This window comes from Oncorhynchus kisutch, linkage group LG3 (assembly GCF_002021735.2).
Source record: "Oncorhynchus kisutch isolate 150728-3 linkage group LG3, Okis_V2, whole genome shotgun sequence".
Lineage (NCBI taxonomy): Eukaryota > Metazoa > Chordata > Actinopteri > Salmoniformes > Salmonidae > Oncorhynchus > Oncorhynchus kisutch.
The window spans coordinates 30,939,278-30,964,555 of NC_034176.2; the positions used below are offsets into that span (position 1 = coordinate 30,939,278).

The 25,278-nt window shown below is 43.8% G+C and overlaps 1 protein-coding gene across 1 annotated transcript; it reads right to left on the bottom strand.

Moving 5' to 3' along the window:
- Positions 1-1,288: 1,288 nt before the first annotated feature.
- LOC109872955 (ras-like protein family member 10B) lies at positions 1,289-23,991 on the bottom strand. The gene is made up of 3 exons (XM_020464392.2): positions 23,433-23,991; positions 12,339-12,463; positions 1,289-4,874 (listed from the first exon to the last, which is right to left on the bottom strand). Exons 1-3 carry the CDS (start codon positions 23,646-23,648, stop codon positions 4,601-4,603), a joined length of 615 nt encoding a protein of 204 aa, XP_020319981.1. The 5' UTR covers positions 23,649-23,991; the 3' UTR covers positions 1,289-4,600.
- Positions 23,992-25,278: the final 1,287 nt, after the last annotated feature.

Consider the following 25,278-nt stretch of genomic DNA (forward strand, 5'->3'; position numbering starts at 1 on the left):
AAGAGAGCGCTACAGGGAGACAGGATGGACAGCTGATCGTCCTCGCAGTGGCAGACCACATGTAACAACAGGATTGGTACATCCGAACATCACATCTGCGGGACAGGTACAGGATGGCAACAACAACTGCCCGAGTTACACCAGGAACGCACAATCCCTCCATCAGTGCTCAGACTGTCCGCAATAGGCTGAGAGAGGCTGGACTGAAGGCTTGTAGGCCTGTTGTAAGGCAGGTCCTCATCAGACATCATCGGCAACGACGTCGCCTATGGGCACAAACCCACCGTCACTGGAGCAGACAGGAATGGCAAAAAGTGCTCTTCACTGACGATTCGCGGTTTTGTCTTACCAGGGGTGATGGTCGGATTCACGTTTATTGTCGAAGAAATTAGCATTACACCGAGGCCTGTACTCTGGAGCGGGATCGATTTGGAGGTGGAGAGTCTGTCATGGTCTGGGGCGGTGTGTCACAGCATCTTCGGACTGAGCTTGTTGTCATTGCAGGCAATCTCAACGTGTGCGTTACAGGGAAGACATCCTCCTCCCTCATGTGGTACCCTTCCTGCATGCTCATCCTGACATGACCCTCCAGCATGACAATGCCACCAGCCATACTGCTCGTTCTGTGCGTGATTTCCTGCAAGACAGGAATGTCAGTGTTCTGCCATGGCCAGCGAAGAGCCCGGATCTCAATTCCATTGAGCATGTCTGGGACCTGTTGGATCGGAGGGTGAGGGCTAGGGCCATTCCCCCCAGACATTTCTGGGAACTTGCAGGTACCTTGGTGGAAGAGTGGGGTAACATCTCACAGCAGGAACTGGAAAATCTGGCGCTGTCCATGAGGAGGAGATGCACTGCAGAACTTAATGCAGCTGATGGCCACACCAGATACTGACTGTTACTTTTGATTTATACCCCCCCTTTGTTCAGGGACACATTATTCCATTTCTGTTAGTCACATGTCTGTGGGACTTGTTCAGTTTATGTCTCAGTTGTTGAATCTTGTTATGTTCATACAAATATTTACATGTTAAGTTTGCTGAAAATAAACGCAGTTGACAGTGAGAGGACATTTCTTTTTTTGCTGAGCTTATTTACCAAGATATACACACGTTTCAATATGACACTTGTTTTTCCACACGGTGGCGACATTGTCACGTTCATGTGAAGTCGTGTAGCGTGACTGGTGAGTGTTCTGTGCCACAACCGATGCATTGAGACATTTGACATAATATAAGCAGCGTATGAAAAAACACTGACTGAAGAGACAAAAAAAGGCCAATTATTGTACACAACAGATTTTATTTGACCATAGTCAAAAACAAAACATCTAACACCTACTATTAAAAAATAAATACAAGTGATGTTTCTGTTAGAAAAATGTAGCCCTTTGTGTTGTATACGACACACTCACACAAACAGTCTAATTTAAAAGGGTGGATACTCATGCTACAAACTCAAGAAACGACCATTGCTATCTCCATAGAGTCTCATACAGATGCTACATAAACGTTCTTTAAGAAATACAAATAAACACAGCGCCCAGTCCTAATATAAAGGCCTAAACCGTTTAAATATCATTTCAGAAAAACTGAACCTACATGCAGCTGCTGAGGTATGTAACACACACACACCTCTCAGCTGATTTTCACTGTCTCTGATAATAACCATATTCACTACATGACCAAAAGTATGTGGACAACTGCTCGTTTAAAATCTCATTCAAAATCATGGACATTAATATAGAGTTGGTCCCCCATTTGCTACTATAAAAGCCTCCACTCTTCTGGGAAAGGCTTTCCACTACATGTTGGAACATTGCTGTTGGGACATGCTTCCATTCAGCCACAAGAGCATTAATGAGGTCGGGCACTGATGTAGGGCGATTACGCCTGGCTTGCAGTCGATGTTCCATTTCATCCCAAAGGTATTCGATGGGGTTGAGGTCAGGGCTCTGTGCAGGCCAGTCAAGTTCTTCTACACCGATCTCGATAAACCATATCTTTATGGACGTCACTTTGTGCATGGGTGCATTGCCATGCTGAAACAGGAAAGGGCCACAAAGTTGGAAGCACAGAATTGTCTACAATGTCATTGTATGCTGTGGCATTAAGATTTCCCTTCACTTGAACTAAGGGGCCTAGCCCGAACCACGAAAAATAGCCCGAGACCATTATTCCTCCTCCACAAAACTTTACAGCTAGTGCTATATGCATTCGGGCAGGTAGTGTTCTCTTGGCATCCGCCAAAGCCAGATTTGTCCGTTGGACTGCCAGACGGTGAAGGGTGATTCATCACTCCAGAGAACACATTTCCACTGCTCCTGAGTTCAATGGTGACGAGCTTTACAACACTCCTTGGCATTGCATATGGGGCAGCTCTAGCAGGGCAGAAATTTGACGAACTGACTTGTTTGAAAGGTGGCATCCTATGACAGTGCCACGTTGAAAGTCTTCAGTAAGGCAATTCTACTGCCAATGTTTGTCTATGGAGATTGCATGGCTGTGTGCTCGATTTTATACACCTGTCAGCAATGGGTGTGGCTGAAATAGCCAAATCCACTAATTTGAAGGGATGTCCACATACTTTGTATATATAGTGTACACACAGGTAAATAATTACAGCTACACATAATCACACCAGTGCAATTAAACCCTGACCTTCTAGCTTGGCAGCAAAAGCATGCAAATCAATGATGCATGTACGTATACACAGTACAGGTACTCATTTTCAGTGCAAACATTGTCACAGGGTGTCTGTAATCATAGGACACATTTTTACCACGTTCTCAAACATTAAAAATATATTGCACAATTCAGACATTGCTTTGAAATTTGCAGAAAGTATTATGCGTGTTTGAGTGGTAGGATGCCAATACATAGTATGCTATGGGTGTCTCCTACCTTGTGTGTGGTCTGGGTATATCCAAGAGGAGGGAGGTTTTATACATTCTATGTGAGGTGTTCTAGTATAGCGCAGGATGTCTGTGGTTGGAGACAGCTTGTCCGGCTGGTCAAGGTGCTCTGCAGCTTATTGCTCCCCACAACAGTCACTACCTCTCTCTTTTCTTCTTCCATTGCCTGGCAATCAACCTGTGCATAACATGACAAGCATTTCAAAATCATCCCACGTATTCGCCAAAACCACACCCCCTGCCCACTATCCCCGCCTCACATTTCATGTCTATACCACTGCCTCTTCAGGTTGCACCAGAGCGCCTTGCAGGCCCCAGAGCACCATGGATATAATGTATTCATCAGAAACACACAGATAGAGGACGAGGAGAGGGAGGGAGGGAGCGGATTAACGACTGCAGTGTTTTTTGCTGCAAGAAAACCTCATATCCTCCTCTAAACAATACACTTTAAATGAGAGTGACAGTACTACGATTTCATAACAATCACAATTAGTGACAATAAGTGGAATGGTATCGAACAGTGAATGTTTGACTGTTAGTGAATGTTTGTTTAATTCTTGAAAAAAAGTGACCTGCAAGACATCAAATGGTTAACTGCTTAGTGGGTGTGTTCTGGAGGACTATGTTGTCTTAAGAAGGGTTTCTGGTCCTGCTACAGTACCACTCAACCTGGCCTCAGAGCATTTCGTAATATTCTGCATGTAGGATGTGCATGTGGTAAACCAAGAGTAGGCCATCTATCTTGTTGACTCACGTATGTTTACCAGCTACCACACTACCCTTCTAACCTAGGCTTTCCTACTCTACATCTATCGCCATTAGAATAATGCAATTTCAAGTACGACAGCCAGGGCATTTGTCTACCTCACATGACATTACCACACACGGTTTGAAAAAGGAAGACTTTTAAAGAAGTTGCATTCCTTCACATGTATAAGCTAATATGGAGAGGAAATATCCAGTCATGTTAGTAATGGTACCTATTTCCACTAGATGCACACAGTCCCCAAGCTCTCAAACCAACAGATAACCATCAGTATGAGGAGCTGTTGCCTTGTGATCTGGGGAGCTCGGTACCACACCTGGTGGTGTGGTGATAATTGTGTGTCTAACTTTGACCAGAGCTATGGAAGTGATATAGCTGCTCCACTTCTCTAAATCCATTAACAAACCCTCTTCTTCATCCTCTTCCTCTTCTTCCTTTCTCTCAAACGGAACATTGAGACAGAACTGGAGTGTTCCGATAGGTGATAAAGATGTACTTCTTATACTGGGCCAAAGGTCAGTCCTAGTAGCTACAGCGCAGGAGTCACATAAACCTCATAAGAAAATGAGCTCTGTAAAGCAGGAGGCCTCAGTGTGTTTTCCAGCCGTTTACATTGAAGTCATCTTCTCCATATACCTATTATTCACCCTGAGGTGTGACTGGGAGGCTCTTATGGCTCTGGCATAGGTGCAGGATCATCTGAAACCAGCCAACTGGACAGCGGATGAAACTGTGGGTTTGCACACACTGCAGGTGGGGAGGAACTGTTCCGGGGTGAAGTTTCCCCTATGTATAGATCTAGGATCTTGTTCCCCTTTCTCAACCCTAGCCTTAGCCATTACTGGGGGAAAAGTGAAACTGACCCCAAATTAGTGCCTAGGGGCAACTTCAACCTACAACGGGGGGAATCCAATGGGTCACATGACAGCGCAGCGGTTCCTCTGCAGTGCCCCTTGTAGGCGGATCCCAGGGGTGTGGTTATGTTTCATGCCGCGCGCCACAGCGATGCCCAGCAGCTCTTTGAAGAGCAGGACCACGTGCCAGTTGAACTTGGCAGAGCACTCCACATAGCCACACTTCCAGGTCTTCTTGACGAGTACAGAGACAGCCCTGCGAGGGGTGAAGCGCTGGCGCTGCAGGTCCCTCTTACTTCCCACTACCAGGATGGGAACCTCATTGCTGCTGCCCTCCCTACAGGGACACGGGAAGGAATGGAGATAGAGAGAAGAAGGATAAAGGTGAGAAAGAATTGCAATCAAACAGGCATACTGTGGTTAGCCAACATATACTTTATGTGGTGCAATAGCAGCAAAGAAATCCCAGTCACATAATCTCTATTCTCCACACATCCTGTGTATGAATACAAATTTAAAGGTGACTGCATTGACATGAAGAGTCCCCTGGTTCGTGAGTAAGACAGCCTTCTCATTCTCCCCCCTCTTCTTCTTAACATCGTGAAGGTCAGTAGCGTGACTGGAAGACTGGAGACACCTTCCAGAGTGGTCACTGGGTGTTTGTGTGTGAAGATTACTGCAGTATGAGTGTGTCTCTGTGCGCGTGGGGGCTTGTGCAGTGTCTAGTGTGTGCAGTGTGTGTGTGTGTGTGTGTGTGTGTGTGTGTGTGTGTGTGTGTGTGTGTGTGTGTGTGTGTGTGTGTGTGTGTGTGTGTGTGTGTGTGTGTGTGTGTGTGTGTGTGCTGATTCCTCTGCCTGGATTGGAGGTGTGTGGCGGTGGATCAGAGCATTAGGGCCCTAGGGGCCTCCCTCCACACTTTGTATCGACAGAGACTAAATGTAGAGGGAAATGTTTCTCACGGAACATTAGATTGGGAAGATGTATGGCAGGCTGCAAACTGGGCTAAAGCAGTGATGATTCAAGTGGGGCTGACAGTAATGCTATTGTGAACAATAAGCTCAGACCTTGATTCAATGCTAGCATGTTGAGTTGAAAATTCAATGATTTAATGGAAGAACACAGACAGACACACATACTTACAAGACTCCTCCCCAAAACACAAAAATATAATTGAGACTGAACAAAAACATAAACGCAACATAAAATCTAATCAAATGTAATTGTTTTTGTCACATGCGCCAAATTTAACAGGTGTCGACCATAGGATGCTTACTTACAAGCCCTTAACCAACAATGCAGTTTTAAGAAAAATAAAAGTAAAGAAAAATATTCACTAAATAAACTAAAGTAAAAAATTAAAAAGCAACACTAAAATAACAATAACGAGGCTATATACAGGGGGTACCTGTACAGAGCACCGCTTTCCGTGTGCTAGCAGAGAGAACAGTCTATGACTAGAGTGGCTGGAGTCTTTGGCCATTTTTAAGGCCTTTCTCTGGCACCACCTGGTATAGAGGTCCTGGATGGCAGGAAGCTTGGCCCCAGTGATGTACTGGGCGGTATGCACTACCCTCTGTAGCGCCTTGTGGTCAGAGGCCGAGCAGTTGCCATACTAGGCGATGATGCAACCATACTAGGCGATGATGCTCTCGATGGTGCAGCTGTAGAACTTTTTCAGGATCTGAGGAACCATGCCAAATCTTTAGGCGCTGTTGTGCCCTCTTCACAACTGTCTTGGTGTGTTTGGACCATGATAGTTTGTTGGCAATGTCTTGACTTTACTTTCATTCATCTGATGACTGTTATTTATCTAATTAACTAACTATGTTTAATTGTTACCCAATTAAATTAATCATATAACAATTAACTCATTAGGAATTTGGGGCACCACGAAAGCGGTTGTTTAAAGTGTTACCATCTCCCGAATTAAAATCTTTACCTATCACATTCATAAAACAGTCAACGTATTAATCATAACCTCTAACATCTGCAAAAAACCCAGCCTTACTTATGATTCAGTACTACACAAATTGGTTTAATTATTTATTTACTAGCTATCTAAATGATAACACAGGATAAACATACACACTTAATACATTATAAAAAGGTCCCTAGCGGACTGACACAACATATGGCGGCTTGTTACAAAGGAGAGGAGAGGGAGAGAGAGAGAGAGAGAGAGAGAGAGAGAGAGAGAGAGAGAGAGAGAGAGAGAGAGAGAGAGAGACAGAGAGGGAGAGGGAGAGGGAGAGGGAGAGGGAGAGGAGAGAGAGAGAGAGAGAAAGAGAGAGAGACTAATCGTTGATACATTTTAGGAACTACTCTCACAGTCATCATATATTTTGCACATGAACCGCCGCCCGTTTGGAGTAAGAAATCATGAATGTATCTACATGGCAATGTCTTCGTTCGCCGTGTATCTATGTCAGAACCAAGCCTACTTAGAAAGGGGTGTTGGGTTGGGGTGTTGGGTCCCCACCCATCTCTTCCACCGTTGCTCTCCTCTATCCATTGACTTGTTGTGTAGTCCTGAACAGAACTACAGAGTTTATCCTACTTTCCATTTGCTCCTGAAGCTGCATATTTAAATATAGGTTAGCCAGCCGTGTAGATGGTTCTCAGTGGTGATGAGAGTAGTAGAATACGTTGGTTTGAAGAGTAGTAGAATGGTCCCACTTAAATGTGATTTTCTAGATACTTTACTTAGGTACCAGTGATTGTCCGGGAGGTGACGTTATCGTCTCTACCTCATGTTGATATTCAGAGTTCAAATCACTTTGGACGTGAGGTGCAGCTACACGCCTCTCTGGTCTGAATGTTCATTTCTTTACCAATCCATTTATGCACTCTGGTCGAAAGGTACGGTTCCGTCAGGCTGACACGCTCTCTGACCTCACTTGGGGCGTGGCTACTTACTGTGAAACGTTTATAGGAGACAAATGATCTCTTATGGCTCCTAAAATCACATTCCTATCTTCACAAAATACTTTCATAATTGTTCATATTTCATATATAATGTTAAGGTTTGAGACTTTGTACATATAGTGTATATACTTTCAAGTTACAGTATTTCTTTTATGAGCTTTTTAATGACATCACAAAATAACAACCCATATAACATTATTATTCTTTAGATCGCTTCTGACCATTCCCAATTTCTATTTTAGAAATATTGTTCCAGAATTCGCTTTAGAACGTGTTAGAGTTTTGGCGGGAAACGTCTCTGTAGACAAAGGAATATTCCTGTGTGAATTTGGAGAGGGATATTCTCTCTCCTTGATTTACAACAGGGCGTGAGATGTCACCCCCCCCCCCCTGTGGGTGAGAGAGGGTCTGGTTATTGCCATTCATTGCCAAGCTGATCTGACCCATTTTGATCCTCACACGACAGTCATGACAGTGATGTGGACACCAAGGAACTTGAAGCTCTCAACCTGCTCCACTACAGCCTTGTTGATGAGAATGGGGGCGTAACCAGCCCTCCTTTTCCTGTAGTCCACAATCATCTCCTTTGTCTTGATCAAGTTGAGGGAGAGGTTGTTGTCCTGGCGACACACTTCCAGGTCTCTGACCTCCTCCCTATAGATGCATATCTGTACATGCAACAATTTCAAAGATGTTACTCAGTTACAGTTCATATAAGGAGATCAGTCAATTGAAATACATTCATGAGGCCCTAATCTATGGATTGCACATGACTGGGAATATAGATACGTATCTGTTGGTCACAGATCACTTTTAAAAAAGGTAGGGGCGTGGATCAGAAAACCAGTCAGTATCTGGTGTGACCACCATTTACCTCATTCAGTGCGACACATCTTCTTCACATAGAGTTGATTAGGCTGTTGATTGTGGCCAGTGGAATGTTGTCCCACCCCTCTTCAATGGCTGTGCGAAGTTGATGGATATTGGCGGGAAATGGAACATGCTGTCGTACATGTCAATCCAGAGCATCCCAAACATTCTCTATGGGTGACATGTCTGGTGAGTATGCAGGCCATGGAAGAACTCTGACATTTTCAGCTTCCAGGGATTGTGTACAGATCCTTGCGACATGGGGAAGTGCATTATAATGCTTGAACACGAGGTGATGGTGGAGGATGAATGGCACGACAATAGGCCTCAGGATCTCGTCATGGTATCTCTGTACATTCAAATTGCCATCAATACAATTCTATTGTTTTTGTTGTCTAAGTTTCATCCGTGAAGAGCACACTTCTCCAGCGTGCCAGTGGCCATTGAAGGTGAGCATTTGTTCTCTGAAGTTGGTTACGACGCCAAACTGCAGTCAGGTCAAGACCCTGGTGAGGACGACGAGCACACAGATGAGCTTCTCTGCGAAAGTTTCTGACAGTTTGTGCAGAAATTCTTCGGTTGTGCAAACCCACAGTTTCATCAGCTGTCCAGTTGGCTGGTTTCAGATGATCCTGCAGGTGAAGGTACTGGACTGGTGTGGTTACACATGGTCTACAGTTGTTGGACGTAATGCCAAGTTCTCTAAAACAACATTGTAGGCGGCTTATGGTGGAGAAATGAAATATTCAATTCTCTGGCAACAGCTCTGTGGACATTTCTACAGTCAGCATGCCTATGGCATTCTCCGTCAAAATATGAGACATCTGTGGCATTGTGTTGTGTGACAAAACTGCCCATTTTAGAGTGGCCTTTTATTGTCCCCAGCACAAGGTACACCTGTGTATCGACCATGCTGTTTAATCAGCTTCTTGGTATGACAAACCGGTCAGGTGAATGGATTATCTTGGCAAAGAAGAAATGCTCACTAACAGGGATGTAAACACAGTTGTGCACAAAATCTGAGCGAAAATAGCTTTTGTGCATATGGAACTTTTCTGGAATCCTTTATTGGGTTTAACCCCCTTGGGTTGTGCCGTGGCGGAGATCTTTGTGGGCTATACTCAGCCTTGTCTCAGGATGGTAAGTTGGTGGTTGAAGATATCCCTCTAGTGGTGTGGGGGCTGTGCTTTGGCAAAGTGGGTGGGGTTATATCCTTCCTGTTTGGCCCTGTCCGGGGGTGTCCTCGGATGGGGCCACAGTGTCTCCTGACCCCTCCTGTCTCAGCCTCCAGTATTTATGCTGCAGTAGTTTATGTGTCGGGGGGCTGGGGTCAGTTTGTTATATCTGGAGTACTTCTCCTGTCCTATTCGGTGTCCTGTGTGAATCTAAGTGTGCGTTCTCTAATTCTCTCCTTCTCTCTTTCTTTCTCTCTCTCGGAGGACCTGAGCCCTAGGACCATGCCCCAGGACTACCTGACATGATGACTCCTTGCTGTCCCCAGTCCACCTGGCCATGCTGCTGTTCCAGTTTCAACTGACCTGAGCCCTAGGACCATGCCCCAGGACTACCTGACATGACGACTCCTTGCTGTCCCCAGTCTACCTGGCCATGCTGCTGCTCCAGTTTCAACTTCCACCTGACTGTGCTGCTGCTCTAGTTTCAACTGTTCTGCCTTATTATTATTCGACCATGCTGGTCATTTATGAACATTGAACATCTTGACCATGTTCTGTTATAATCTCCACCCGGCACAGCCAGAAGAGGACTGGCCACCCCACATAGCCTGGTTCCTCTCTAGGTTTCTTCCTAGGTATTGGCCTTTCTAGGGAGTTTTTCCTAGCCACCGTGCTTCTCCACCTGCATTGCTTGCTGTTTGGGGTTTTAGGCTGGGTTTCTGTACAGCACTTTGAGATATCAGCTGATGTACGAAGGGCTATATAAATAAATTTGATTTGATTTGATTGGGTGCTCCCGAGTGGCACAGCATCTCAGTGTAAGAGGCATCACTACAGTCCCTGGTTCGACTCCAGGTTGTATCACATCCGGCTGTGAATGGGAGTCCCATTGGGCGGCGCACAATTGGCCCAGCTTTGTCCAGGTTTGGCCAGGGTAGGCCGTCATTGTAAATAAGAATTTGTTCTTAACTGACTTGCCTAGTTAAATTAAATACAAAGAATTAAAAACATTTCATCTTGTGAAACCAGGACTAGACATGTGTTTATATTTTTGTTCAGTCTATAATTAATTCATACAAAGCCATATAGTTTAGCAAATGTTTAAGAACAGAAAGGGAAATTGACAATACTACAAAAACAACTTGACCAACAAGAAACCTCAATTTCATTTGTACATTTGAGATGACCCTGCATCTATTTGAGATGTGATGATGACTTATGCATTGGTTGACAGGCCAGATCCATATGAACACATTCTGAACTACTTGCACTGAGAGGTTTATATTCAACTTGGTAATGAGGCTGTAGGGTGAAAAACATTAATCCTAACATCAAGCAGGCTGCTATCCTCTCAAATACCCACTCAGGCCTGAAGGTCTCAGGAGCAGTGGGTTAGACAATAGTGTGTGTGTGTGTGTGTGTGTGTGTGTGTGTGTGTGTGTGTGTGTGTGTGTGTGTGTGTGTGTGTGTGTGTGTGTGTGTGTGTGTGTGTGTGTGTGTGTGTGTGTGTGTGTGTGTGTGTGTGTGTGTGTGTGTGTGTGTGTGTGTGTGTGTGTGTGTGTGTGTCAGAGGCTTAATTACATCAAAGGACGGGCTTTTCGTCAGGAAGCAACAACAGACAGAAAACTGACAAGGCAGGGATTATTCTGGGTGAGGTATATTGTGTGTGTGTTCCTGTGTGTTTGTTTTGGAGTGGGTGGAGTAAGCATCAGAAGAAGGACAGGGGCAATTCCTCCCAGGCATCTTCCGCCCTGCTAGCCCACACAAATCTCAATAACCTGAGCATGGATGACACCTCGATTACTCCGATTTTATTCATGAGGACATGCATCCATCCCTCTATCATCCCTATCTCCCTCACCATGTCCTTATGCTTTCCTCCCTCTCATCCCTCTCTCTCATATCTATCAGTCTGTTATCGCTCCCTCGTGTCCCTTTCCTACTCTCGTTTTCTCTCTATTTACCCTCTCTATCCCTTTCTGCTCTAAATAATGCATGTCCTGTCATGGGCCATAAACAGACAGTTCTGCTACGGGCCAGCCCCACACCCAGCCAGCCAGTCAACCACCCACCCAACAAGCCACCCAACCAGCTATCCCCCCCACCCAGCTAGTTAACCAGCCAGTCAGCCAACCACCCAGCCAGACAGCCAGCCCCACACCCAGCCAGCCAGCCAGTCAGCCACCCACCCACCCAGCCAGTCCCCAAGCCAGTCACACAGCCTGACAGATCAGGATAGATCAGGCCAGATCAGGACAACCTCATAGAAGTTCAGGAGAAGCACAGTGGAAGGAATCGTGCTCTGCAGTCTGAAGGCCAGTTACGTCACAGAGCTGCAAAGAGGTGAACTACTTTAGAGCTCAACAAATGAGGGCCACCCATTCCTCCTATCAATATGCAAATGTAGCAGGTGCAGATGCCTACAGTCAGAATAACAGGAGATCTTTTGTCCTTCTTCTCTTTTACATCATCAGGACTTCACTCGCCTTGTACTCGCCCTCACCCATCAATGTCAAAATCAAATGTCACCTCATTAGTGAGCTGTCAGAATGCTGGGCAGGGGGAGATGACTGAATTAAAACCACAAGTGGCTCCTTTCTCACTGTTTTCACACAGATTGAATGTGTATTTGTATTGATGTATATGACAGCGTGATTGTATGCTGTCATTCCTGAGGTCTTGTATGGGTGTCAGGACACAGCGGTCCTTAAAGCAGATCCGCTGGATGTTTCATATATGACTGCTGGTTTTCTGTGGAGTTTAATGTCTCTCTCCACATGTGTTTTACCTAACTGGTCCATGTGTGTCACTGTGTTCTGGCGTCCCCCTACCTGTGCTCCACGATCTGCTGGCGGATCATCTTGACATACTCAAAGCTCTCCACACAGCATATGTCATAGACCAGGATGTAAGCATTGGCATTACGCACCCCTCTGCAACGCAGGTCCAGCCACTCCTGACAGACAGACAGATAGATAGAGGGGAAACATGAGTGATCCCTAAACAAACAACTACATCCCTCACTACAGACACACAAAGGTCAAATGATGGGAAGGATATTGAAGACATGTTGTTTCACTTGCCACTGATCTGACAAGTGAAACAGATTTATTTAATGAGTTATATCTCAAGAACCAAAATAAAAATCTTCAAATGGCATTTGTTCTGTTCCCATATCTCCCCTAAAACAGTAAGGCTTGTGAGGATAGTCCATATGCTTATAGCTGCTATCTAGGGAGTTCTTTGACCACGTTTTTTAACAGAGGCAGCCACAGAGGATGACATTCAATTATTCAAAAGCTCTCAGGATGTTTTGCTCTCTTCACTAGATTGAAATTGAAATTGTGTGCTGTCAAATGGGTCTTTAAGACATCTCTGAGTCAGTCAGATAGATAGTCCTGGTATAAACCAGGCTGAAGTCATAAAACATGTTGTCTGACTCTGTCTGCTTTGTGCAAAATGCAGGCCCAGCACACTGCTTTGGTCTGCACGTGGCTAAGGAAAAAAACAGAGTAACAAAGCCCTGGCAGAGCAGGAATAGAGCCAGTCTCCTGTCAAGTGCAACACTAGAAACACACTGGACCCATGGAGCTATGCCGCTCAGCCCTACTGTACGCACTGACGGGAGGGCAAACAGTGGCCTTCATTGAAATGTAATGATTTGCTAACAATATTTAAAAGATGCAGCACAATGGGAGTGATTTGCTATGGCCATTGAGGCAATTGCTTCAGCCATAACACAGTGACCCAATCTCCTCCCTCCAGCTTTCTCTGTTTCTCTCTCTCTCTCACACACACACACTCTCATCCTCTCACAAGCTCTCTCTCATTCTCTCTCTATGTCACCTGCTTTACCTGAGTGAGCGGAATCTATAAGTGGTTCTGCTAGCTGAGAGAGGGAGAAGGAGAGATGGTGAAAGAGGGGGAGGGAGAGCGAAAGGGGAGAGGGTGATTGTAGAGGGAGGTATAGAGGGAGAAAAGCGCTGTCTCAGGGAGAGAGAGAGAAGTAGAGAGATTAAAGAGCAGCAAGTGGATGGACAGGGGAGGGACGGGGGAGGGGAGGGTAGAGCGATGGATGAACAAACAGGGTGTGAATGTAACCTTTGGACTGAGCCCCACCAGGCTGACAGGCAGTGGATGGAGGAGTTGGTGAGATGGCGCAATGCAAAAGCATTCCCCTTCACTCACCCCCAACACAAGATTACTAAACAGACAATAAGAAATCAATATGGCAAGGAGATCTGAATATAATTGCAGTAATGAGAATCAGCAGGATAACACTGGAGGAGTAATCTAAATGTATCCTGTCTTCTGTAGATAAGTCTAAACAGGGAGTTTGTCAATAAGTTATTTTGGTGGGGAATCAGAAACAGTAATGGGGCAGAATCTGAGAGCAGATAGTGATCAATGTGAGCTGTAATGATGACAATGGTAACATATCCATGTCGACAGGGAATAATTGCCTTAATCTATTTTAGAGGGATTTGCAGCACCTATGAGTTTGTGTGTATGTATCTGTGTCTGTCTGTGTGTGTGCGTGTGCGTGTGTGTGTGTGTGTGTGTGTGTGCGTGCGTGCGTGTGTGTGCGTGCACGTGTGTGCGTGCGTATGCGTGTGTGCGTGTGCATGCGTGTGTGCGTGTGTGTGATTTTGTTATTTTATTAGGATCCCCATTAGTTGTTGCAAAAGCAGAAGCTATTCTTCCTGGGGTCCAAACAAAACATGAAACATGACAAAATACAGAACATGAATAGACAAGAACAGCTCAAGGACAAAACAACTACATATGTGTGTGAGAGGGGGAGAGTCTCACACAGAAAGATAATGAGTGCGATCAGCCATGGAGGCAAACACTGTGGCACCGAGATCATTACACACAAAGGTGGGAGTGAGAGAATGAGGAGGAGGAGAGGGAGGACAAAAAATATAATGGTTGACAGTGAAAAAATGCAGCAAGTAGGGAGATTCAATTCGGTACATGTTTCCTGTTATTGCCTTTTCTCCCTGCAGATTGATTCAGTCTGTTTCCAGGAGGAATTAAGGCGGCTCGGGATCAGAAATGACCTCAGCATTCCTCTACCATCTCTGCTCGTTCTGTCTCTGCGTTTTCTTCACCCGCCCACTCTCCATTTCCTACACATCAATTCCTATTTCCAGAGAGTGTTATCTCCTTTTACTGTTTAAGCACCTCAGTACAGTGCACCCAAGGAGTGGCGAATGAGTATTAAAGATGCCTTATAAAGGTTTGTATCATTACAGCCAGTAGTTTTGAATTAGCGCTCACAAGTCAAAACGAGTCCCTGAAAACGTCATCCATTTCGTATGATATGTTACGTCCTGAAAACGTCATCCATTTCGTATGATATGTTACGTCCTGAAAACGTCATCCATTTCGTATGATATGTTACGTCCTGAAAACGTCATCCATTTCGTATGATATGTTACGTCCTGAAAACGTCATCCATTCCGTATGATATGTTACGTCCTGAAAACGTCATCCATTTCGTATGATATGTTACGTCCTGAAAACGTCATCCATTTCGTATGATATGTTACGTCCTGAAAACGTCATCCATTTCGTATGATATGTTACGTCCTGAAAACGTCATCCATTTCGTATGATATGTTACGTCCTGAAAATAAGTATTACTTTTTGTTCTTCTGCAATTCGTACAGTTGAAGTCGGACGTTTACAGTGCCTTGCGAAAGTATTCGGCTCCCTTGAACTTTGCGACCTTTTGCCACATTTCAGGCTTCAAACATAAAGATATAAAACTGTATTTTTTTGTGAAGAATCAACAACAAGTGGGACACAATCATGAAGTGGAACGACATTTATTGGATATTTCAAACTTTTTTAACAAATCAAAAACTGAAAAATTGGGCGTGCAAAATTATTCAGCCCCCTTAAGTTAATACTTTGTAGCGCCACCTTTTGCTGCGATTACAGCTGTAAGTCGCTTGGGGTATGTCTCTATCAGTTTTGCACATCGAGAGACTGAAATTTTTTCCCATTCCTCCTTGCAAAACAGCTCGAGCTCAGTGAGGTTGGATGGAGAGCATTTGTGAACAGCAGTTTTCAGTTCTTTCCACAGATTCTCGATTGGATTCAGGTCTGGACTTTGACTTGGCCATTCTAACACCTGGATATGTTTATTTTTGAACCATTCCATTGTAGATTTTGCTTTATGTTTTGGATCATTGTCTTGTTGGAAGACAAATCTTCGTCCCAGTCTCAGGTCTTTTGCAGACTCCATCAGGTTTTCTTCCAGAATGGTCCTGTATTTGGCTCCATCCATCTTCCCATCAATTTTAACCATCTTCCCTGTCCCTGCTGAAGAAAAGCAGGCCCAAACCATGATGCTGCCTCCACCATGTTTGACAGTGGAGATGGTGTGTTCAGGGTGATGAGCTGTGTTGCTTTTACGCCAAACATAACGTTTTGCATTGTTGCCAAAAAGTTACATTTTGGTTTCATCTGACCAGAGCACCTTCTTCCGCATGTTTGATGTGTCTCCCAGGTGGCTTGTGGCAAACTTTAAACGACACTTTTTATGGATATCTTTAAGAAATGGCTTTCTTCTTGACACTCTTCCATAAAGGCCAGATTTGTGCAATATACGACTGATTGTTGTCCTATGGACAGAGTCTCCCACCTCAGCTGTAGATCTCTGCAGTTCATCCAGAGTGATCATGGGCCTCTTGGCTGCATCTCTGATCAGTCTTCTCCTTGTATGAGCTGAAAGTTTAGAGGGACGGCCAGGTCTTGGTAGATTTGCAGTGGTCTGATACTCCTTCCATTTCAATATTATCGCTTGCACAGCGCTCCTTGGGATGTTTAAAGCTTGGGAAATCTTTTTGTATCCAAATCCGGCTTTAAACTTCTTCACAACAGTATCTCGGACCTGCCTGGTGTGTTCCTTGTTCTTCATGATGCTCTCTGCGCTTTTAACGGACCTCTGAGACTATCACAGTGCAGGTGCATTTATACGGAGACTTGATTACACACAGGTGGATTAGTCATTTAGGTCAACATTGGATCATTCAGAGATCCTCACTGAACTTCTGGAGAGAGTTTGCTCCACTGAAAGTAAAGGGGCTGAATCATTTTGCATGCCCAATTTTTCAGTTCTTGATTTGTTAAAAAAGTTTGAAATATCCAAGAAATGTCGTTCCACTTCATGATTGTGTCCCACTTGTTGTTGATTCTTCACAAAAAATACAGTTTTATATCTTTATGTTTGAAGCCTGAAATGTGGCAAAAGGTCGCAAAGTTCAAGGGGGCCGAATACTTTCGCAAGGCACTGTATATACACTTAGGTTGGAATCATAAAAACTTGTTTTTCAACCACTCAACAAATTTCATGTTAACAAATTATAGTTTTGGCAAGTCGGTTAGGACATCTACTTTGTGTATGACACAAGTAATTTTTCCTGATAATTCACTGTATCACAATTCCAGTGGGTCAGAAGTTTACATACACTAAGTTGACTGTGCCTTTAAACAGCTTGGAAAATTCCAGAAAATGATGTCATGGCTTAGAAGCTTCTGATAGGCTATTTGACATCATTTGAGTCAATTGGAGGTGTACCTGTGGATGTATCTCAAGGCCTACCTTCAAACTCTGTGCCTCTTTGCTTGACATCATGGGAAAATCAAAAGAAATCAGCCAAGACCTCAGAAAAAAAATTGTAGACCTCCACAAGTCTGGTTCATCCTTGGCAGCAATTTCCAAACGCCTGAAGGTACCACGTTCATCTGTACAAACAATGGTACGCAAGTATAAACACCATGGGACCACGCAGCTGTCATATCGCTCAGGAAGATCTCCTAGAGATGAACATACTTTGGTGCGAAAAGTGCAGATCAATCCCAGAAAAACAGCAATGGACCTTGTGAAGATGCTGGAAGAAACAGGTACAAAAGTATCTATATCCACAGCAAAACAAGTCCTATATCGACATAACCTGAAAGGCCGCTCAGCAAGGAAGAAGCCACTGCTCCAAAACCGCCATATAAGTGTCAGACTACGGTTTGCAACTGCACATGGGGACAAAGATCGCACTTTTTGGAGAAATGTCCTCTGGTCTGATGAAACAAAAATATAACTCTTTGGCCATAATGACCGTTGTAATGTTTGGAGGAAAAAGGGGGAGGCTTTCAAGCCAAAGAACACTATCCAGATCGTGAAGCACAGGGGTGGCAGCATCATGTTGTGGGGGTGTTTTGCTGCAGGAGGGAATGGTGCACTTCACCGAATAGATGCCATCATGAGGCAGAAATATTATGTGGATATATTGAAGCAACATCTCAAGACATCAGTCTGGAAGTTAAAGCTTGGTCGCAAATGGGTCTTCCAAATGGACAATGACCCCAAGCATACTTCCAAAGTTATGGCAAAATGGCTTAAGGACAACAAAGTCAAGGTATTGGAGTGGCCATCACAAAGCCCTGACATCAATCCTATAGAACATTTGTGGGCAGAACTGAAAAAGCTTGTGCGAGCAAGGAGGCCTACCCACCCGACTCAGTTACACCAGCTCTGTCAGGAGGAATGAACCAAAATTCACCCAACTTGTTGTTGGGAAGCTTGTAGAAGGCTACCTGAAACGTTTGACCCAAGTGAAATAATTTAAAGGCAATGCTACCAAATACTAATTGAGTGTATGTAAACTTCTGACTGACTGGGAATGTGATGGAAGAAATAAAAGCTGAAATAAATCATTCTCTCTACTATTAAAATAAAGGGGCGATCCTAACTAACCTAAGACAGGGAATTTTTAATAGGATTAAATGTCAGGAATTGTGAAAAACTGAGTTTAAATGAATTTGGCTAAGGTTTATGTAAACTTCTGACTTCAACTGTATATGTTACGAATTCCAATTCGTACAATATGTTACGAATTTGTACGTGCTCAAGATCCCTTTCAATCTCTTTAATACATAATAAATATGCTTCATTATGCTTTATCATACATTCAATCACATTAGACCACCAATTATACTGTATATACCTATGTTTATCTACTGCTAATTATGTATTAGTTTGAAGCCCATGCTGATATCTGTGTTCCTCTCCTGCTTCTTCTTATATCATTCTTAACTGAATGACTTAGTCATGCTAAATGCAAGACTTGACCATAGTAGTAGTAGAAGTAGCACATAGACAATATGCAGTGTAATGCTACAAGATCACATCCCTCCCTATCTAGGTGCTTTAAATGCACCCCCATATTCGGTAGGCTAAAAATAGTATAGGATAACACTAGAGAGACAGACAGACAAGAGGCAGTGGAAAGGAGCTTCAAGACTGGAGCGATATAAAGTAAATACACGTGTGTGTGTGTGTGCGTGTGTGTGTGCATGTTTGTGTGCGCATGTGTGTGTGTGTGTGTGTGTGTGTGTGTGTGTGTGTATGTGTGTGTGTAGTGCAGGGCTCTCCAACCCTGTTCCTGGAGAGCCACCATCCTGTAGATGTTTTGCTCCAACCTCTATCAACACACCTGATTCTAATAATTAAATCAAATAAAATCCAATTTTATTTGTCACATACACATGGTTAGCAGATGTTAATGCGAGTGTAGCGAAATGCTTGTGCTTCTAGTTCCGACAATGCAGTAATAACCAACAAGTCATCTAGCTAACAATTCCAAAACTACTACCTTATAGACGCAAGTGTAAGGGGATAAAGAATATGTACATAAAGATATATGAATGAGTGATGGTACAGAGCGGCATAGGCAAGATACAGTAGATGGTATTGAGTGCAGTATATACATATGAGATGAGTATGTAAACAAAGTGGCATAGTTAAAGTGGCTAGTGATACATGTATTACATAAAGATGCAGTAGATGATATAGAGTACAGTATATACGTATACATATGAGATGGTTGAAAAGTTGAATCAGGTTAGTTACAACTGGGGTTGTAGCGAAAACCTACAGGAGGGTAACTCTCAGGAACAGGGTTGGAGAGCTTTGGTATACTGCTTTCTCCAGTTGGTCCTTTGAAACCTCTGCAAAAAGAATGCAGCTCAGCCCGTTCCCTTGAAGTGCCTGACAACCCCAAGTCCTGGGTCACTTTTTACCAGGCCCTGATAGAGCTGGCATCCCACTGCTCCCAATGATAGCAGCGTAATGGTGTCAGATGAAAACTTTTACTCCAGAGAGTAGAGAACATGGTCATGAATGTGAATGGATGATAAGTGGAGACATATCTCAGACACGGTTGAAATGTTAATAAAACATCTTCTATCCCTTTGGGATTGAGCTTCTCGTTACTTATTGATGTGCTGTACAGAAGGGAGAGCCACATTACACCTGTGAGTGTTGACAGGGTTGATTATTAACATTGGGGTTCCACTGGGCATTGATCTGTCGTCTCCTCCAGCTGCCTGATGATAGCGCTCAGCCTTTTTAACGCACACACACACACACACACATATCTCTGGCAGCTCTGCCAGTGTGTGTGACAGAGCCTATCTGCAGAGGCTGACAATGGGCCAAGAGAGCGTATCCAGAAAAAAGACTAAATGTTTGATTCATCTGATGCAATGAACAGTAAAAGTGGTCAATTGTATTCCATATATGTAGGGGAGAGATAAGCAAATGGAAACAGAGAGCAGAGAAAGACAAAGAGAGAGAGGGAGAGAGAGAGAGAGAGAGAGAGAGAGAGAGAGAGAGAGAGAGAGAGAGAGAGAGAGAGAGAGAGAGAGAAAACGTGTGGGAGAAAGTCATGGTGATATGATACACTATGAAAAGATGGAAAAAATAACAGGGAAAAATAGGAATTGTCACTATCAGGCTTACAGTAAGTCCATCTGATCATCAAATCCTATCGACAAACTGTGACAGATGCTCTGAGAATGCAGACAGTAACACATTAACACAGACAGCAGCCCCGCCTGCACATAAATTATTTTTTACCAACAGTCCCCCAAGGTAAATAATGTAGTGGCGTCTGCCCTTGCTGCCCAAAGAGATCCAGATAAACACAGACTCAGTCTAAATGATGGACCAGAGCCAAAGTACAAGTACAGTACTACATCCTTTACAACACGCAATTACCTAACAGAAACCTGGCCTCGTTGCATAAGCATGGAGGAGTACTCATCTTCCTCCCCACCCGGGTACCATGTAGGAGAAGAGGAAACTCATTTAGTGAAGCTGTCTTTCTATGGTGGCCATTAGACTCTACTGCAGTCTCTATTAGTCTCTTTACTCCCTCTAGTCCTTCAGCAGGGCACTGTGCTTTAATCCAATCAGCTCCAAATACAATAAGAGTACATCTCAATCAGGTCCTTGTGTCTGTTCTGTTCTGGCCCTGTTCCAGAGCACTCTGTCCTGTGACCCTGACCCAGCCAGCCTCCCCTCTGAAGCCCACCATGGGCCAGCTGCTGGCTCATTAAATATGGAAGGAAAAAAGGAGAGGAGAGTGCTTGCTCGGAGTGGAGAGCGGGAATGCCTCACCACCCCGTCACAGTCAGTAAAGAATGACTAGCCAGTGTGGGTCAGAGGCTGGAATATAGAACAGAACACAGAGGACAGAAGGGGAGATGGTCAGGCTGCTGCTCTCAGAGCCATTCCTGAGGAAATTGACCATCAATCTGCTTGATAGCAGTGCTCTTGTTGCACTCCACGAATGATTTTCCCTGGCTATACCTAAGACAAAGTACTGGTAGAGCTGTCTCTGTCAGTTGGTTAAAAACTGTATACAGATGTCTTAAACTAGACTCCCTGAAGAGGTTGAGGCTGTTATGTAAGTATTTCAATTCCTACCATTTCAACTGAGATATTCTAAATGTAAGTATAAAAGTGTTGACTGATATAACTAATCTATAGGCAGACGCAATGAATCCTGTTGCTGTAATGTGTGAAATGGAGCAACAATGCTCATGCAGCATTACGTACACCATAGGAGTCAGAGAACAGATGTGGACGTTTCATGTTTTTATGTGACGAGGCCATGGGGGGATTCACTATCTAACATGGGCACACAGACACACACACACACGCACGCACACAACCTCCCAGCCTCTATAATGTGATCCATCCTGTCTTCTCCCTGCTGTTTGCACTTGAAGGAATGTGTGCTCTAATGGGGGTTAAGCGCCATTTAGCTGAAGAAAGAGCTAACTAAATCAGATTGCTTGTGTTGCTGCGCTCCGTGTATTGGAGAAAATAAAGTGCACTGCAGACCTCTTAACACATACTAAGAGATTGTTGTCATATTCTCCTCTTTGTTTTCTCTCTCCTAGACACTGCAAGAATCCTGAATTCTCCCCTGCTCTCCTGCTGGCTCTGCCTGGCTGTGCCTGGCTGGGTTGAGGCTGTTTGCTCCTCGTAGACTATGTTTACAGGAAACACAGTGCATGCCCACTTCAGGGGGCTTTCTGGTCGGCTGCACCAGCTCCTCCATGGCCTGATCTCATTTTCTCAGTGGCAGCTCCCCTGTGTAGAAAAATACAGTGCTTGCTGTGGAGGCGATGACTGCGATGTGTTCCCTCAGTAAATAACAAATAGCAACTATCAGTAAGATCAGTGCTTCACACCAGTCTCAGCCAGCTCCGTAGTAACCTTGGAGATCCCATTTAGAGCCCCAGCAGGCAGCACCAGGGAGGGAAAAACAGACAGGCTTCCTGAGGACCAGTGAGGTCAAGAGAGCTATTTCATTAGACATTCAGCAACACCCTTAAGCATGCATACAATCATGTACATACACACACTCTTTTTTTAGTATATGCATGTGCATGTCACTCATCTACAGCTCTGGAACAGGGCCAGAACAGACACAAGGACCTGATTGAGATGTACTCTTATTGTATTTGGAGATGTCACTCATCTAAGGTGAGGAGAGAACAAGGAGATACAGAGAGCAGGAAACTGGTGCATGTCATGTCTGAAAGCAGAACATCTTTGAGAAAATATGTTGATCAAACCACTGGCAGTCAATGAAAAAAGTGCTTAATTGAAACTATGGTGTTTCATCTGACATTCCCTGCTATCGCCAGGAGCATATTTATGGAGGTATAGCTTATAAGGTCACTAAGTGAAGCTCCAAATCTGCTTTTTCTCACTTAATACATTGGTGATTATGTTGAAGCATGCTGTTTTTGTCAGCAGTAAGTTAAACCATTTGCCATCTATTCAGAGTTGATGATTCAATGTGGAATTGTAGCACTTATGGGCTGTGAATCTGTCTGCCAGATCTAACAAAGTCAAAGCACTTGTGCTTCCAGTTCCATCCTCTGATAAGAGCACACATCACTCCCCTCAGGCCTGCCAGGAGCCAGGCAGACAGTCTCCATCACCCTGGCCAGGCTCATATGCCCTGAGGCTGGGCAGCTGGGTGCGCTCTGGTCAGGGGTCTAGGAGCAAATAGCCAATAAGGACGTACTTATGAAGTCATAGAAGCAGAACATATGGATACATTCAATATTACATAAACGTCCTTCCTTGTGCCTGAGAGTGGTAAGGCAATGTCATGTAGTGGGGAGTCTAGAGAGAGCGAGAGATAGAGAGAGTGTGTGTGTGTGTGTGTGTGTGTGTTTTAAAACACCAAATACATAATGTAGCCTATAGCCTAGGCTTGCCACTGAAGTCATAAATCAAGTTTCCATAGCAACTACTGCTCTAAGTGGCTTCGGATTATGAAAAAAAATCAAAAGGATGTGTTTACTTTGAAGACCCGCGCGAGCTGTCAGTGCATTTATGGATGGTAACCTAATGTCTCTGCGCTCTAACTATTTTCGAGGGACTTGACGCCCACATTTAGTTTTAGTTTTGAGAACTGTTTGTGAAAACCTATAGGAATGGTTCTGACAAAGGGTAAATCAAAGACAATGACGCTAACCCTTGAGAATGCTATTCCCTTTACTAAATAAAAAAATTCGAAAGCCAAATGGAAGGTTACTTTCTATCTTACCTGGCTCGAGCTGGAGGGGAACGACGAAATTGGCGGGACATCCAAAATCTTCAGGTCGTACATGTTACCGTTCAAAATTACAGAGGGTCTGTACACATACCTGTCTCTGGTTGGAGTGTAAACCTCTGAGAAGTCATTATAAATAAATTGACGGATTATGGAAGTTTTCCCGACTCCGGGAGCTCCAATAACGGCGATACTTAGCGTCTCCACCATTCCTGGAACATCAGCACCATGGACAGCGACAACAGACCAATTTACAACTCCACGAAGATTGTCCTCGCAGCTGTTTTGTTTCCTGTGAATGTTGCTGCTGCTGTTCTGACACGGGTCAAAGTCCACAGTTCTTTTAACTCTAAGTAAACACTATTTTTTTTTTAAAGTATGGCATTAGTTAAACCTTATTTAGGAAAAGAAAGGTCGAAACAATCCTCCGTCATCAAAAGACAGCAGTAAATTTGTTTTATTCAGTTTGCTCGTCAATAGCTCTCCGACAGAAGGTCCTAGGATGATGAGAGTGATATATCTAGAATCAAGTTATGGTAGAGAGCAAGGTGCATCTTTTGTTTTTACCGGTAGTCGAAATCTTCCCTTAACAGAGCCAAAAAGGAGGCAATATACTGTTTTCTTGCGCTCCGTGGTTTAGGGACCGTCACAAAAGTGCAATAATGGTGATTGTGTGTAAGCAACAAAAAAAATGGTTTGCGTTCCCATTCAGGACGGTTAGACCTATATGAAGATTACACACACTGCACAGGGCCTCCAGTCGCTGAAGGCCCCATTTAATTAGTTACCTCTCTTACTAAGGGTGCTATATTTGAAGGTTCCTATCCATGTGAAGTCACTGACCTCCTCATCCATGCTATATTAATAATATTTCCAGATCACCACTTCTCTGATTTTATAGGCATATTTCTTGTTACAGGTCTAAATTGCAATACCTTCCTATCCATATGAACTACAGAACTACAGACAAGGGCATTGGGTTCCTTTGCCTCTCTTATGAAAGGAATACCTTTTTTTTCTACATTCCTCCCCTTTGATTTTCTACGAATATTCCAAAATACATATACCTGTAAAACCACTTGATGTTAGGTCACATACCTCCCTCATCCATAGTCCACCCATTAGAATTTCCATTTTCCATTGCACTGATTTTATATGTTTATTTCCAGTTATGGGTTTTATTTTCAATAACTCACTATCCATATGAGCTACAGATCTACAAACAAGTGTGGTGGGTTCATTTAGAGCTCTTATGAAAAGGTACACCTTTCATTTTTTCCAACTTCCTACCATTGTATTTTTTTGCAAATATTTATGATATTACAATTGGGTTTATTTGTTCACATACAGATCATTTTCTGTAGCTCTATATCCAGATGGTTGAAATTATTTTCAATATTATGCATATTTAACATATATTCCACTAGGTGGAGCCATTGACAACGGTACCTCTTACCCTGTGGACCTACTTGTATTGACAGCCACACCTCGCATTGGCACTGCCGGTTGAATAGTTTCCTTGCTCATTGTCTTCCCTTATTCCAATTATCTATGTTCTCATGGCTCGAAATGAATGTCCATTGGTAGCACTGGTGCTCCTAACATAAACATTTTAGGAGCACCAGACAAATATATATTATTAATTGATTGAGATATAGTCTACATTGGGCCTATATGAATCCTACTTGCTTTTACAGCACATCTCTTGAAGAATATATCCTTTTCCTTTCTTTCCAAATGTTTGCATAATGGTAAGGTAACCAGGTTGCTAGGCAATATGGGCAAAAACATCTAATTGTGATTTTTCAACAATATATTGCCATTTGACTTGCGATATAGA

Coding starts and splice junctions, on each gene's coding strand:
- LOC109872955 (XM_020464392.2), bottom strand. CDS start 23,648: ATGGTGGAGACGCTAAGTATCGCCGTTATTGGAGCTCCCGGAGTCGGG. Junction 12,464..23,432: donor TCCCCTCCAGCTCGAGCCAG/GTAAGATAGAAA, acceptor TCTGTCTGTCAG/GAGTGGCTGGACCTGCGTTG. Junction 4,875..12,338: donor CAGCAGATCGTGGAGCACAG/GTAGGGGGACGC, acceptor GTGTCCCTGTAG/GGAGGGCAGCAGCAATGAGG.